At 41.0% G+C, this 17,184-nt stretch overlaps 2 protein-coding genes across 4 annotated transcripts in view; one reads left to right on the top strand and one right to left on the bottom strand.

Moving 5' to 3' along the window:
* The window catches only part of DIP-kappa (Dpr-interacting protein kappa), a 58,469-nt gene that overhangs the window by 38,966 nt on the left and 2,319 nt on the right, over nt 1-17,184 (bottom strand). For all 3 annotated transcript variants that reach the window (XM_068286531.1, XM_068286521.1, XM_068286540.1), the window contains exon 2: nt 15,643-15,833. In XM_068286531.1, coding sequence (XP_068142632.1) covers nt 15,643-15,769 — 127 coding nt within the window. In that variant the 5' untranslated portion in view covers nt 15,770-15,833. The remainder of the gene's footprint in view (nt 1-15,642; nt 15,834-17,184) is intronic.
* Nucleotides 6,960-9,692, top strand: Gpo3 (Glycerophosphate oxidase 3). Its single transcript, XM_068286674.1, has one exon. It carries the CDS (start codon nt 7,178-7,180, stop codon nt 9,422-9,424), a length of 2,247 nt encoding a protein of 748 aa, XP_068142775.1. The 5' UTR covers nt 6,960-7,177; the 3' UTR covers nt 9,425-9,692.

Raw genomic sequence — 17,184 nt, 5'->3', positions numbered from 1 at the left:
TAAGTATTTAAATTGTATTTTGTCCAGAGATAACAGTTCAGGATAATGGGATCTACTTTGTTTAAGTATGTTTATTATCTCACAAATCACTTTCCATGGCCATTTGAAAGCCATAATTTCTCACTTGCTAAAAACACAAAGTCCATCAATTGCTGGGAGGTGGGACCATAATGAATGTTGCCCAAAAGGCATTTACAATTGTCAACTCAAATATAGTCAACAAATTGTTGTTGTACAATATATTCAGGCATAATTGAGCCCTACACACGCACAGGTATGGGCAGGCACCACAGTGGGCGGAAGGGGGCTCGGGCCGGGGGAGCGGTCAGGTCGATGGATGGCGAAACGAAGCCAATGCTCAGCCAGTGGCCTGAGAGCATAAAGGCGCTAATTTGTAGCAATTAGTTTGGCACTCGACAAATGGCCAAATGCCAAATGGGTTTGCCTAGAGGACACCGAGCAAGGACTGATATGCAGACGACTGCGGACAAACAAAGGACATTTGATAACAATTAAATAAACGTAACCACGCTTAAAGCGCCGCCACTACCAACTATTGCTGGTGCCGCATTTTTTACGACATGACATCAATTAAATTTTAACCTCTTCCGCTGGCTTACACCCCACAAAGAATATCTGTGAAAGATATGAAATTGGAAAAGAGACAGTAGAAAAGGGATAGGTACAGAGTGAAAGAGAGAGGGAGATCAAAGAAGAAATGGGAACAAACTGTTGGTTAAGACTAGTAATTTATTTCATTACAATTCTTGGCATACCCTAAGGTGCGATTTGAGTGAACTAATCTCTGAGATTAGCAATATTTGTAAAATAATTCTAGAATTGAAAAGATCGTAATTAACCTGCAATAAGAACTATTCAAGTTCGTGTGTTTCTTTGGTTCCAAATTCCTATTTAGATTCTTAGTCTGTTTAATTCACTTTAATATTGAAAATATTAAAATTTTAAATTTGACCCATCTTGTCGTTCAAAATGCAGGGTATTTTTCGGTGCGACTAATTGCCATTGAGGCGCTTCCACTTGTTATTTCCTTCAGTTGTTTCGTGCTTGCAACAATCGTTGTTGCTGTTGTTGTAGGCAACACTATTTGTGTCATGCAACAATGTAATTGCCACTGTCGTTGTCATTTCCGCTGGACACACGTTTGCGAGAGGGCACCAAAACAAAAACACAAGAACACGATATAAAGAAGAAAAAAACACAAAAACATTAAAGATATTACCGAGCCAAAGGGCAAACGAAGTAGAAAGGACAGCAACGCGTGTATGTCGGTTTCTGTGTGTAGACCAACTGAAGATGGGTGGAGGTGAGAAAGCAGGGCGTGGCACTGGGTCCAAAACACAAACGGAAGGAAGTAACTTGTAGGTCGCCGTTTGTGCAGTTTTGCGGTGAGCAAGTCGCAACTCTGTCGCGACGAGGACCGAAGGACAATGTCCCGGCCAATTGTTAAAGGCGCGCACCATGTTAAGTTGAAAATAATAGACGTGGACATGCCTGTCAACCTGTCCAGCCCAGACACTAATCGATGTGGACAAATTGCAAAGGTTGCAAGCCATTCCCCGTTCCCCCGCCCCACCCACTCCTTATCACCGGACAACTTGTCAATGCTATAGCTTACCTTTACCTAAAATTAATGACTCAATGCGGCTGGCGATGGGGAATGATGGTTTTCATTGCTCTCAAACTTAAGCCTTCGAGCTTTTTAATTGTTCCCTTTCGTTGGCCATTTTGTGGTCAGTCGGCCACTTATTTGTGTTTGCCACATGCAGCAACTGTTGTGGTTCGGTTTTATCCAGCCCCAGTCTCTGGACCGCAACAGACTCTTTTGTTCTATTGTTGTTTGTATATTATATCGATTACCCAATCCCCCGTTGGCTTTTTAGTTATGCTACACTTAACTTGCGGTTATCCACAGCACTGCATCTACTCACATGCTCCATCCTTAGGGCAGAGTTTATTCAAATAATGATGAAACATGAAAAGGATGGAAGCAAGTATTATAAAAATAAAGAGGTTAAGCGTTTGAGTTGATTTCAATATCAATATTGGAAATGGATTTATAAATTCTGTCATGGAAATGTCTGTTGGAATCATTGAGACTAATCTAATCCTGAATTATAGTTATAATTTGGTAATAAAGACGTTTGGTTAACTCAAAGTCTATATATGAAATACATTTCAAGTTTTTCTGAACCTTATAATTCTAATCAGAAAAAAGAATTTATAAATACATAATTCGAAAGACTCAAACAAAATTTTATTTTTATATTTCTCAAAATTAAATGAGGTAAGTATTTGTGAGTTAAAGAACGAAAATATACAACAATTTAATAACAAAGCCTTGGTGGTTCGTCGAAGAACATGGCACATACGATCAAATTATCCATTTTTGCGACTCATTTCTTTCCTAATTAAAATTTTCTGTTAAATGCACCTGTAGCTGAAACAATAAACAATTCAAAATTGCTCCAGACTTTTCAGAAATAAATCAAAACTTTTGTCAGCGAATTTCTGGGAAATCTCTATCCATCTGGCAGACAATTTGTGCCACTTAACACCTCGCTGATTGCTAGTCGAAGCGCAACAAATCGTTTATTTGAATTATTTTAATTTTCACGAATAAGGAGAAAAAAAAAGAAGAAAATTCTAGGACCAAGGTGGGGAAAAACAAAAAAAAAAGGAAGGAATATTAGACAAATTTCATGCGCTTGTTTGCATTTTGTCGGGGTCTGCGATTTGTGTTCCTTTTTTCACTCTTGTCGTTAGGTTGTCCTGGCAACAACAACAACAGCAACAGCAAGAACAACAACATTGACAACAAATGGTGGGGGCGAGCTGGAAAAGGAGAAGCAGGAGAGTGTAATAATAAATGAGAAGTGGAAAAGTTTTTGCCGCCATCGTGCTTATTGTCAAGCTCGGCCAGGCCATAAAAAACAAACTTCAATAGCAATAAGGCGATGAAAAAAAGAGCAAGAAAAAAGAACAAGGGATAACAGAAAAAAGTTCAAGGCACTGACTTTATAGCTGCAATAATGCCCTTCCTGCAGGGGGTGTACCCTTGGACAAAACAAAGAAACGAAAAAATCTGAAAAAAAAGGTGAGCCACACGCCAAAAAAAAAAAAAAAAAAAAAAAAAAAACAATGCCAGTTGCAGCAACAAGGCCAAACGGGGACCACAGGACCAAATGTGCTGAGGCACTTTTGGCGAGGTAACGAAATGTAACAAAGTGGTGGGCGGTCGTCGGGGTCACCAGGGCAATGGAAAGCCGGAAAGGCAACTCTGGTGTCGGTAACAGGCCTGGTTTGTTATGTGGCTTAAACCGGAAATTTGTATTTAGGCTGTTGCTATTGCTGTCAGCAGTCCTTCACTCTCGGTTAGTTGGATACTATCTGGCACTATGACTCGATGTTTATTGTGTGTGTGTGTGGGTGAGTGGGAGGTGGCTAATATACTAAGCTTGGGTTTACCTTGAAAAACCTGAAAAGTCAATTGAAAACTGTCCAACTATTTCCAATCGAAACGGTCTCAATATACATAAGTATACATTTTTTATAATAAGAACACATGTTGGAACAATCATTTGACCTCTATTGTGATTACGCAATGGGGTTAGGGTTTCTAGAAGATATTATTAATTCGAATAAATTAGTAAATTTCTTTAGAAAGAACTTCTAATTTGTGTGAATGACAATTGTGAATAAAGCAAAGTAGCCTGAGCATGAAATTTTGCTGTATGAAAATGGAAATAAAGAATCCCTTTTGGTTCCAAGGACAACAAAATCTTGAGTTTCAACAGAGAATGGAAAAAATATGATCCCAAAATCGTGTAGGATTATAACAACTTTAAAATATTTCAGTTGTTCTTATCCTCATGTGAGGCCCGAGCGGGGCACTTTGGTGCCGTCAACGCCTAACGCTCCATTCTTTCATCATGTCACATGGCGTATACTTCATCAACAGAGTCGGCGTAAAAATGATATCAAGCGTTTACCGACAAGGAAGCAGCAACTTGAGGATCTTAATAAAAATGTTTACGACGTGCTTGTTATTGGAGCTGGTGCTACGGGATGTGGATGTGCTTTGGATGCAGTATCTCGAGGACTAAAAACCGCGTTGGTGGATGCGTCAGATTTTGGGAACGGCGCTAGCTCAAAGTCGAGTAAGCTCATCCATGGTGGATTGCAGAGCTTGCAAGCGGCTTTGAGTAGAATCGATGTCCTGGAATTACATTTACTCTACTATTCGCTGAAAGAGAGGGCCACACTCCTGAGGATCGCGCCTCATTTGGTAAAGGCAATACCGATGATGGTGCCCGTGGACAATTACAGTGACTTGATGCGTTATTGGCTTCTATTGAAACTGTACGATGTACTCGCTGGGCTTTCAAATGTAAGGTCCTCACATTTTCTATCGAGCGAAGAAACGCATTTGGCTTGTCCTCTACTGTCGGTTGAAGAAAACAAAAAGGGGTCCCTGGTCAATTATGAGCTACAGATGGACGATGCTCGGCTTTGTCTGGCTCTGGCTCTCACAGCTGCCCGCCAAGGGGCAAATATAGCAAACTATGTTCAAGTCAAAGAGATGACGCCTATGGATAAGAATGGTATCCGGACCGTCTACGCTGTGGATATGCTATCGCGTCGCTCTTGCCTTGTTAGCGCCAAGTGCGTGATCAATGCGACTGGTCCATTTGTGGACTCAGTGCGTCGGCTGGACTCTCATAATGCTGAAGCCATAGGTCAACCATCTGCCGGGACCCACATTGTCTTGCCCGGATACTTTGCAAGAAGTCATAGTTTGCATGGCCTTAACCCAGATGATTTATTTGTAATGCCTTGGAAAGGTCATGCACTACTAGGCTGCAGCGTTGGACAATTAGGATTAAAGCCTACTCAGAATGAAGTTGAACAATTGCTGGATAAATTCCGCCAAAAGCTAAGGCCTGAGGTTAGTTTGACCAGAAAGCATGTTTTAAGTGCTTGGAAGGGCCTTCGGCCCAATGTTGCGGTCCCATGCAATCCGATAGCTGAACGATCAATTTTACTGCTCAGTGAGCACAATTTGCTTACCATTGCTGGTGGTAATTGGACCAACTATAGAGCAATGGCCGAAGACGCCGTTGACAAGGCAGTGCAAATAGCCAATCTTCCAGTCATCTGCGAGTGCCAGACTGCAAAGCTTCTCCTAGATGGAGCTCAGCACTGGACGAAGCAACTGCCCTACGACCTATCCCATACCTTCAATATACCCTTCGACGTGGCTCAGCACTTGGCTTCCGCCTATGGCATAAATGCTTTCACTATGCTCACCGCTTTCGATGGCTGCCACGGCCGTCTCCACGATAGTTTTCCCAACATTGAGGCTGAGATTGCATATGCAGTCATCTTCGAGTATGCCCAAACCGCAGTGGATGTTGTTGCCAGACGTATGCGGGTGGCCTTTCTAGATGTAGCTGCCACCTTACAGATTCTACCACGTGTTATCGAAATAATGGGAAAAAATCTCAATTGGAGTGATGAAATCAAGGAAGCTGAACTCCATCGTACTGTGAAATATCTGCAAGAGGAAATGGGCATGGGCTCGGTGACAATGTGCGATGCCGTAACTGCCATCACTGCCGACAAGTCCAAGAATCCTACCAGTCACCTCTTTCGCCCTATCCATCGATGGGCTTATAAAAAATGATTTTAAAAACTTATTCAAAATTCAATTGTTAGATAAATATGTACCTCAGCTCAAAAATATATAAAATTCTCTGAATGTGAAAACGAATTTAAATTTAAATTCACGACTATATGATACATATATCTTATCAGTGTAGCGCACAACTGTGCACAATTTACTTATCTATCAGGCCAAAGAAAAAGAAGCAAAATTTATATTAATGACCAACTCCATTCGGTGGGCAATGACAAAAGGACACTGCCAATAATTATGAGCACGCAATGTGAAATACTCGTATTCCCAGTGGCAAACAAAGAGACAAGCAGAGCGACAAGCTGACGGACTGACAGGCTGACAACGCACTGGCAGTCAGAGTGATGAGGACCTCTGCGCCGGCACGGCAACATTAATAAAGTCAATAGAGAGACAATAGTTGAAAATTAACAAATGAATTGAAATTACTTAAACAAACTCATTAGCGTGTGAAAGTCAGAGTTCTGGCCCAATGTTGACACCAATTGTTTGTCCTTGTCGCACTTCCATTCCCCCCTTCTCACCTCAGCCAGGATCATTTGGGTTCCCCAAAGGGGAAATGTTGTGGCCCGTGTTTGTGTTTGTTGTTATTATTGTTCTATACCGTCAACGTGACTAACCACTGGGACAACGCCTATGCCGTTGTTTCTGGTTCCACCTCCCGTTCAAGAAATTTTTCTGTTTTCGCTGCCCCCTTTTGGTCATACTGTGTAATTAAATTTTCCAACCTTAATGTGTTAAGCATAGTAATTTACCTGCCTCTGCTCCGGCTTTGCCCCTTCTGCGGTTAAAGGCCAGTCACGAGTTTAAATTGTCAGAAACTGTGACAGGGTGACACCTTTCTTGGTGGAGCAGACGGAGGACAAGGTGAAACGGCGACCCGCATATCTATAATTTTCATTAATTTTAATTGGCTCTGGTGGAATGGGAGAGCAGAAGCCTTTCTCTCATTATAACTATTTATGCCAAGACAGCAGAATTATCAATGAAGTCCGGGAGTATTCAATTCGTGTTCAAAGAAATAAAATATTTGTTGGCTTCGCACTATTCCGGCTTTAATCGGGGAAGCAGTTAAATTCGGCAAGCGATTTTAGAATAATGAATTTTGTCAAAAAAAACCTCTCATGAAACATGGAAGATATCAAGCTGGTATATATATGCCTTTATTTCGAGTAATGTAGACTTACCTAAGTGCTCAGTAGGCCTTCATTCTATTTGTCGTCTTTGTCAAAATCATTGAACTCGTTTGTATTAAGCTTTTCATTTCACCAGAAATATTGTAGCATTTCAGTAATCTAAATTTTGTGAGTACCGAAACAATTTTTGAATAAATATCTAAAACCGTGAGATCCAATTGTAGAATGGTAACCGGGAGCAAAATTCAAAATTCAGTAGTAAGCCCAAAATAGTTGGGTCTGTTCCACGATTTCATTTTTTCAGTTCGTACTTTATTGTTGAGAGATGCTTTCGAAACTTTATTGCAACTTGTCTCGATGTGGCAGCTGTCGTTCATCGGAGACTTGCCACTTGCTGCGTACAGCCACAGGTTTGCGGCTTCACCAAGAACGTGGGGCGAGCATGCAGAAGAAGGTGCCTACGCGGGAGGAACATCTGCATGCGTTGAAGCAAGAGGATTTCGATCTGTTGATAATTGGCGGTGGAGCCGCTGGTTGCGGTTGTGCTGTGGATGCGGCGTGCCGTGGCCTCAAGACTGCCCTGATCGAGGCGGACGATTTCTCAAGCGGTGCCAGCTCCAAGTCGAGCAAATTAATTGATGGCGCCGGATCGTATCTTAGTGCAGCTATCAGGGAGAAGAACTTCGACCAGCTATATATGATGCGGCAGGTGATGGAGGAACGTGCCACCATGCTTAAGATAGCCCCGCACTTGAATCGTGTGCAACCGATGTTGATGCCAATCTATAATGCCATTCAAATGCCACTCCAATGGTTCTGCTTAAAGGTGTACGACTGGGTGGCTGGCATGTCGAATGTGCGTGGCTCGCATTTCGTCTCGAAAGAGGCAACTCTCTTTGAGTTCCCCCTTCTGAAAGAAGATGGTCTCAGGGGCGGCCTGGTTTACTACGATGGACAACTCGATGACGCCCGCATGTGCATAGCGCTGATCATGACGGCCGTCGAACTGGGCGCAAATGTAGCAAACCATATGGAGTTGACTGAGCTTATTCGGAAGGATGGATGCTGCCGATGTGCCGGCGTGAAAGATATCCTTACGGGAGAGACGTTCTTCATTCAGGCCAAGGCTGTGATCAATTGTACGGGAGCGCATACGGATACGGTGCGGCTGATGGACGATAACACTCAGCTGCCCATCTCTGTGCCTTCCCTGGGCACACATTTGTCTTTGCCAAAATATTTCGGGTCGAACCAATATGGTCTACTTAGCCCTAGCACGGAAAAGGACGAGCCCTCTCTCATAATGGTGCCGTTTGAGAATCGCGTGATCCTTGGCACTACGGAGGGCGAGGTAGAGGATTTATGCAAGAGCCCAGCTCCAACACCCGAAGATGTCGAAGAGTTGTTGGATATGGCACGGGAACACTTCGATGAATGTGTCCAGTTGGAGCCTGGCCATGTACTCAGTGCGTGGACCGGCATGAGGCCAAGTGTACTGTGCCCTGCCCAATCAAGAGTTGTGCGAGGGCCTTGCGCTCCGCCAGAGGATGCACCGGTGCAGCAGCCTGTTAGTAGTTATCTGCTGGAGATCAGCGAGTGCCGACTGATTACCCTTGGTGGAGGCAGATGGAGCACATATCGAGTCATGGCCGAAGAGGCCGTGGATGCCGCTATTGATTACTGTGATCTTGATCGTGAGGCTCCCCCCAGTTGTACAAAGGACTTGATGTTGGATGGAGCTGAAGGTTGGTGCTGCATGACGCCTCTAAACTTTGTGCAGGCCTACGACGTTCCCATGGACATAGCCCAGCACATTTCCGATTCCTACGGACATAATGGTCACGTTCTCTTGTCGGAGGCCACTCCGGCCCTTAAAAAGCGCTTGCATCCCTTATTCCCGTACATAGAGGCGGAGGTTCAGTACGCTGCAAGACACGAATACGCCTGCACTTTAGTGGACATCATAGCCAGGCGGTTGCGTATCGCCTTTGTGGATGCCGTAGCAGCTCTGCAGATGCTGCCTCGTATTCTGGCCATTATGTCGAAGCACCACAACTGGGAAGAGGAGGAGCAAAAGAAGCAACTAATCATGGCACAGAAATTCCTAGTCCGCCAAATGGGTTTGGGTTCCATTGTTAAGCCCAAACCGAAACCGAAGGGCAAAAAGAAGGCTTCCTCTGAATCTTCGGATCCGAGCGGAGGCTCTTCTCCGCAAAAAATGGAGGTGCGCAACTACTCGCGTGCACAAACATCTCCTGCAGAAACTCCTAGTTCACCGCCCAAACAGGCGACCTTCCAGCATCCCGCTTATCACCAGCAATCACAGCAGCATCACAAATGCCATTTTGCCAAGAATCTTGCGAATCAACGCCTGGTGCTCTACCAAAATCCAACGAACCCTCTGTCAATGCCTGCGGTCCTACCAATGACAAGTGGAATCACCTCACCTGTAGTTTCTAAAAGTGATGCCTGCTCTTCGGGGATGGCACCTGCGACAACCAGCCAACAAGGACCACCTAAGAACAACGATCTAGCCTCCGATAGTTTTCGGCGCAACAAGTTCATGTGCTAAGCTTGCACCATGGAATGCTCGGCACGACGATGCTACGCAAGTTGCCAATGCGCTTACTGCGATTCGCGCACACCTCACGAACGGCACACAGACACGCACTGCTACTCGAGGTGTGCTTCTGTGAGAGTGTGCGTGTGTGCGTGCGTTTGTGTGTGTCTGCTGAAGGACCGGCAGAGCCCATAAAAAAAGCCCCCTCTAACTCTCGATTGGTGTTTAGATCGAAATCAAATTAAAAATAGTTTCGGAAAAGCAAGGTAAAATTCACAAATCGCAAATGTCTTCTTATTTTAGGTTTGGGAAAATCTTGAAAATTAGGTACTACTAAAAGAGTTGGAGATGATCACTAGATCCCTGTTCTCTGCGTGTAGCTTAAGGTTAGGAAATCTTATCAATCGATTAAATACAAACTAGAAATAGGAGACTAAAAATTTGAAATTTCTTCAGCACTTTGTCATTGATTAAGATATCGTTACTCGTCTAGAACGTTAAACCGTAAATAAGAAACGTTTTATAGTTTATTCTAAAAAAAAAACACAATGCGAGTCTTATTCACATCAACAGGAATTAAGCAGATATTAAAACGTCTGCGTATAAAGTTTCACGCAGTAATTTTTACTTTAAAGAAGTTTAAATTGTGAAAATCAATTTATTTTTGTTTTCGTTTTTTGGGCCTCGTCCTTTTGAGTTTTTGTCTCGCCTAGAAACATGAGCCTGAGGCAAAACCAATAGCAATATAAATATGTTACATACAGAATACATATTTAGGTATGTCTGTGTTGGTAAGTTCCATTTTTAGGTTTCAATTTCTTTTTGCCAACACACGGAAGTCGTTTAAATATTTTTGTTTTGACTTTAGATTCACCCAGTAATTAAAGAGAAAAGGGGTATATATGTGGGATTGGTGCCCACAAGAATTAGAATAGTTGTTATATTAAGTAGATTATTTATTAAATTAGGTAATTAATAACGGAACAATAGGTTTTGACAAATTATGTATTGACTCATTTTACACACACGTCGTTCATCGTTCCTCCTTTTTTCTAGACTCCTCGTTTTCAACTCTGCCTTGCCACACCGTCTTCTCTTTCCTTGCCACCTCGTCGATCAGCTGCTTCGGGAGTAGGCCTGGCCTTACAGCGTTACCATACCATCCCCACATATATGAAGTTTAATCGACTTGTTCCGATACTGTTATTCTCTTGCGTAGAGTCCGTAGTGACTATATACATAGGTACTCATTTATAACATTTGAGTCTTTGAACAAAGGGTTTTTTGGTGCATGGTATAACGAAGTCGGTGCGACGGCCTTTTTCACTTCTCTTTGGTTGCTTGGCGTCACTTTGGCAATTTGCTGCTGCTGTTGTCGTTTGTTTTTAATAAATTAGCCAAATTTGATTTTTCAGTGCTACCAAGGAGGGGGGTGTCTTGGTTGGGGAGGGGGTGGCACAATTTGAGTTACTGTTATAGGCATGAAATGAAGGCATTTCTCGTTGTTATATTTTTTAAAGCAATATGCTTATCGTTCGTATAATATATTGCTTGATTTATTGGCTGATTGGAAGCTGTGCGAGCTGGTGACTAGAGGGTGGGCGTCCTCGTTAGCCACACAAATGAGCTTTTTATGGCCAATTTCTTTTCAGCGTGTGTGAGTGAGTGGGTGGTTGGGAGTGGGTGTGGGTGAGTCCCAGCAAATGAAATCGAAGTTAAAGTGAATACGAGCATGTAAATGAATATTTAAATTTTTGACAAATTCATTTGAATTTTACTATTTACTTTGCTGAAAACTCTCTTGCCTGGCACGCTCAGCACACTACTTTAAGTCCATAAACAAGGCTAGTAAATACATTTTCCTGCTAGCAAACACTTACACTTTCCACAGTCTCATTTCAATTGCCAGCGGCATTTCAACTCTCTCCCTCTCTCTGGTTTTTTTCGCCTCCTGCAGCTGCATTTTCTTATATGCTGATTAGTTTCGTTAACAATTTGCAACACGCGAAACTATTTCAAGAATTTCAGCACACAAAAATTCTTGAAAAACATAAATTGCACGAGGTCTGGGCCAGGCCGCCCTCCAGTGTTGGTAAACGCCTGCGGCACGAAAAATTTTAATAAGTTTCCTCGCCCCGCCGACTCCTGCGGAAGTCGTAATAATGGCGGAAAAATGCATGTGCCGCACACGCGAGCTCATACTTAATAATAAGAATTTTTCGCAAACGAACCGCAGCCATTACAGGGTGGCAAAGTGGCAGAGTGTCAGAGACAGGGACAGGGACGTGGACCCATGTGTGCAGTTTCTTTTTATAATGCAGTCAAGGACATTAGGCAAAAAGAAAACAAAAATGCTTTAAAATGCGAAACAACACAAGAACTAAAAAACGAGAAAAAATCACCCATACCAGAATTGTCGAGAAAATGGCAAACGGAAATAACACGAAAATAGTGGGCAATAAAATATGCTTTACTGCCATGAAAGTAGAAAATCTACTCTCCCGACGAGAAGACTTCTCCTATAAGAACGCAGGGAGAGGAGCCAAATTGTAGAGTGTTAAGCGTGTTCCGTTCCCTATAAACTCGCAAATGCAAAAATTGTGTTCCTTAAAATCTAAATCGACAGAAGAGAAAGCACTTTAAGGTCCGCTCTAACAATGATGCCCAAAAAGGAGTCTTTCAAATTTGAACAGAACTTCACATTTTAAGATGTTATTCAGACCAATTGCTTTACAAATTTTCTATATTGATGTAGCGTTGATTTACCGATCGTTACTATATTTATTTGTTTATTAATATTTGAATTTTTTGACAATCGAGTTCAATATATTGTTAAGATTTAAACACACTTATAGAAATAACACTGGACTACTTATGGACCTTGACGTGCGACTCAGTTGACAGTCTCTTTGCGAATAATCCACGGCCTCTTTAACAGCTCTCTCTCAACTTATATAATGATCCTATGCCCTGCTCTCTCTACTACTACTAGATTCTAGTAACTAGAATGTTCGGCCACCACGCGTTTGTCTCTTCTCCAATATCACTTTGGATTGCTCTCTCTAAATGCCATTTCCCACGTTGATTTCTTTTTAAAAGTAGATTTATAGGTTGATAACTGTGAAGATAATTATGAAATCATGCCTTACTTTGGCCAATATCATTTCCATAAGTGAAAAGCGGGAAAAAATAAAATTTGGATGAAATTCAAGGATCAAATGCTCAGTGTTTCGATATATTTTTTTTTAAGTAGAATTACGGATATGTCGCATTTGGTCAAGTGCTATACTAAAGTGGCCAAAATGTGTGTAACAGGAAGAACGTATTCACTTACATTCATCCATACAGACATATATACACTACTAAGTTACTTTCATCAAGAAACTATATACATACATACACATGTAAAAGGAATTCCTAGCCCACGAAGAGAAGCCTTAACAAATTTCCTTAGCACTGGCTAGGAATTCATTTCACATAAATGGTTTCTTAGTAAAAGTATAATAATAGAATTCTTCGTAGAATCTGGTGGACAATGTACGCATATGTATGTATGTATGTACTTTTGTTAGTATATACTTTTTATCTGTTTCACACGACAATGTATATAAATGGTTCCAACATTTACAGTTCCTTTTAATGATCACTTATAATGGAGATCTTAATGTGGTTTCTACCTAAATCAACTCATTCATTCGATTTGGAACCCTTTCGAAATGCTTTCGAGCGCATAAAATGTAATCTGAGAGTTGTTCCCTTCCTGCTTTGACTTGTTGTCTCGGTATTTTAATGAATTTTTAATATAATTTATCTTTCATATTTACCTAACGTATTGATAAATAAAATAATATTATTCATTTGAAAAATGATTCATAAGCGGGAAAGTCTTTCACAGTCTGGTGCTTTTCAATTGAACACATGGAAAATGTTATTTTGTACCATCTTTAAGTGTATCTGATTGCATTCTCTTTGTGAATAATTCCCTTATGCTGCTGGAAAAACTATTTACTCTTGCCATTAAAAGCAATTTAGTGAAGAAAATCATCTCAGCTTGATTCTTTAGTATTGAGGCTTGAACCTGTTTCCGAATGCTTTGCTGAATAAATTGTTTTTTGTTTCGTTCACATCAAACAAAAATCGAGAAGAGAAAATTTATGAAAAAATAATTTTCCAATTTTCTTGTACATATTTGCATATTGCTTAAATTTATCTTTAGTAAAGTAAACGGCAAGTGCTTCAAGGGCATTTCAAAACGGAAGTGGGGAAGGCGGTGGAGTAGAGACTAGATTGAGAGCCAAGGACATTGGAGGAGCTTGCCTTTTAAGGATATTTTATGACATAATCAAATATGCTTTAAGCCAAAGTCAACATCTCAACCCTTTTTTGAAGTTGTCGCTAGATAAAAGATGCTTCTGCTTTTTGTTTAGTTATTTATTTATTTTTAGCAAATTTACTTTTCCACATCTTTCCATTGCCATGGTCTTGGCATCCCTTTTCCTCCTCTGTATTTTCTCAGACTTGTCTTCTTGTTGTATTTTATGGGCGACGAGAAGGAAATGCAAATGCTTACAAGACGTTTAACATGTCACCTGCGGGCAAACGAAGCTCCCGCAAAATACTCTCCGCATTTATCTGACAGTTGTGCATCTTCTGCCCCACTCCACCCACCATCCCCCATCCCACATCCTCACTTGCCCTTATACCATCCACCGCAAACAACTTTTCATATGTAAGTATAAAATATACATACATTTGTTTGCCCTAACCATGTTTGTCACTTATCGTTCGGGCCATTCTCAGAATGTCTCTCTGTCTCGCTTGTTTTACTATTTTCTCATTTCCGTCGACTCCCTTTCTCAATATTGTGTGTGTGTGTGTGTGTCTGAGTGTGTATCTCGAAATATATTATGATTTTATGCATGGTAAAGCGAAAAATATAATATTTTTCCTGGCAAATGTCAAGTTGGCCAGATACTTAGTTGTGCCTTTGAAATAGAATTCCTTTTTGCGAACTACTCGAAGATATCGAATATCGACTGAATATGATGATAGTGAATTGAAAACTTTTGAATGAATAATATCTTTTTGAGAATTTGAATTATTGTTGTGGTACATTCTTTTCCTCCTTGGTAGTCTCGTGAAATAAATTTTGTACTTGTCACCCAATTATAGTTTAATCAAAAAAATTAAGTAAGTAAGTCGTTTCGCCCGATTAGGAACTGACAACTCCGCTCTTATGGACCCCCCAGTAAAATACGTTCATGTTTCTGGTCCAATTTCAATAAAATTTGTTAGATTGGTAGAAATAAGTAAGACCAATGAATGTGCTAGAGAGTTATGGAGACAGGAGAAAGCGTGGATAAAATTTAGTCTCTGAGATCTAGCTCCTAATACAAACAGACGGACGGGCAGGCGGACGGGCGGGCGGACATAGCTCGATTGGCTGTTGATCCTGTTCCAGAATATATATACTACATATATGGCGTCGAAAAAGCTTCCTTTTGCCTTTGGCCATTTTAATATACCATTTCACTCCAGGGGTGTATGGTATAAAAATACGGATAACGAATGAAGCAGTTTTGTAGATTGTCTAGGAGAGTGAAAGAATTCGACAAACGTTTTCAAAATTGGTTTTTAACATGAATCTCTTAAAGCAGTAACTTATCAGACTGGTTTAAAACTATACCAAAGAAAATCTGCATACTAGAATTTTTCAAGAGATACTCAAATATCTTTTTTCAAATGCAGGTTTCATTAATTTCGAAAACGGCATTAAAGGCGAAAAAGTCAAACCAATATTGGGAGTTCCAGGTTTTACTAGTAAACCACGCAAAAAACAAAAAAAAAAGTTTGCTGATGTACAGAAAATGTTCAGTGTTGTTTTCTTAAATTAGACAAATTTTCAGAGTCGGCTTAGTAAGTCCTTTTGTCATTTTCATATCATCAAGGAAGTTTTTTGACTTCAACCCCCGCTCTTCCAACTGCTTGTGTCTTTGTGTTAGATGAAAAATTATAGTTTTCATTTAATGATTCATTTGTCTTATGATCCACTTAACAAAGATTATTACGGATGGTAAAGGAAAAGACTCAATGCTTTGTACAGCACTTGCAGTTCTTCGGCAAGTCGTCAATAGTCAGTGAATCAAGCAATTAGTTGTTAGGAAGCCAACTTCCAACTGACCACCCTTCTCGCAGTTGAAATTGGCTCATTAAATTATCAAAGCACTTACCTTTTGAGGGAATCTCGGCCAGTGTGGGTCTGGCTGTCATCAGCATGGCAACGATGGCATGGATAATGAGTACAATGACCAGGCAATGTGGTCGTGATTGGGTTGCTCCTCCTGCTGCCTTCCGCATGATGGCTCACAAAAAATTCTTTTACTTTACTTTATTTCTGCTTCAACAGTACAAATTGAGTTGCCTAAAAATTCCACACGAAATCGGAGACATCAATAGTGAGTTCAGAGAGGGGAAGGGGCCGTGGAGCGATTTAGACCGGGGGCGTTGTTCACCTTTAATCACTTAAACGGCGCGTAATCAACAACAGCGACAACAAAAACAACAACAAGGTGGCAATCAACACCGACACCGTCAACAGGATTGAAATGGAGCGTCATGATGATGATGATGATGACGATGATGGTGATGGGGATGATGTGGATGAAGGCCATCATGATGACGTGCGGGTTTGCTAGCACTTAACGATGAAATGGAGGCGACGATAGCCAGAAACCTCCCTCAATTCCGTTTCCGGCTGCGTGGTAAAAGTCAAAATTGTGTTTGCCGTTGTTGTTGCTCTTGCTGTTGCCGTTGCCGTTGCCGATGTTGTTGCCTTTTCCTGCTGCTAACACGCGTTTTTCCCTTGTATAGTTTTAGCTATAGCTTTTCGACCTTGTTTGCTTGTATTTTGTTCTTGACTCTTGCTGCCAAACTTAATTTTGAGGTGTTGATGTTGAAGAACCTTTGACTTTTGGATATACAATTAAATGAAATATGCTTAGACAGCATTAGACATTAATTTGATTTAACTGCTATATAATCATGAAAGTTCAAAGACCAAGTAAATAAAAGATGGGTGAATTTAAACAACAGATTGCAGGGACACATTGTAAACTCAAAATGGGAACGCTTGGGTAAACCTGCCACAAATTACTCTTTTATCTGGCACTCGAAAGTAAAATGTAATTTATACATATTTAATACCTTTAATTTATACGGCAATTGGGCTTAAGACCGCAAAACTCTCAATCCTCTAAATCCTATTTACAAAAAACACAATGAAAAAATCACAAAACTAAATAGCCATAAAAACCCAACTGCAGAGAGCCGAAAGGGCAAGGCACAAACAATGCAACACTTTTGCCATGTAACCGACAAAATAATTTACTGCAATAAATATTTGAAAATCCAGTTAAGCGAAACATTTTCGTCACGAAGCAGGAGGAGAGAGCCAGCAGAGCCAGACTAGGCAACTGGCCACAGATTCTAAGAACTGCAAAAATGCAATCACAAATAGGTTGCGGATGAGAACGAACCCCTTAGTTCCCCTTAGGGCCTGGACATTCCAGTTGTAGTAGGAGAAATGCAAAGAAAAGGTACATGCAATTTACAGAAAATTTTGTTATTCAAGTACTAAAACATTTTGCTTATGGAACGAAAATCCGAAGGACTATAATTACTGGTTACACTTTAAGAGTCTGATGAAGGCGAAACTAAAATGTGACCCTACAATTATCAGAAATGAAACCTCAATTGGATGATTTGTATAATTT

The sequence above is a fragment of the Drosophila tropicalis genome, unplaced genomic scaffold (assembly GCF_018151085.1).
Source record: "Drosophila tropicalis isolate 14030-0801.00 unplaced genomic scaffold, ASM1815108v1 contig_1116, whole genome shotgun sequence".
NCBI classification, from domain to species: Eukaryota; Metazoa; Arthropoda; class Insecta; order Diptera; family Drosophilidae; genus Drosophila; species Drosophila tropicalis.
The sequence above is the reverse complement of the archived record's forward strand: the minus strand, read 5'-3'. Positions and strand labels throughout refer to the sequence as shown.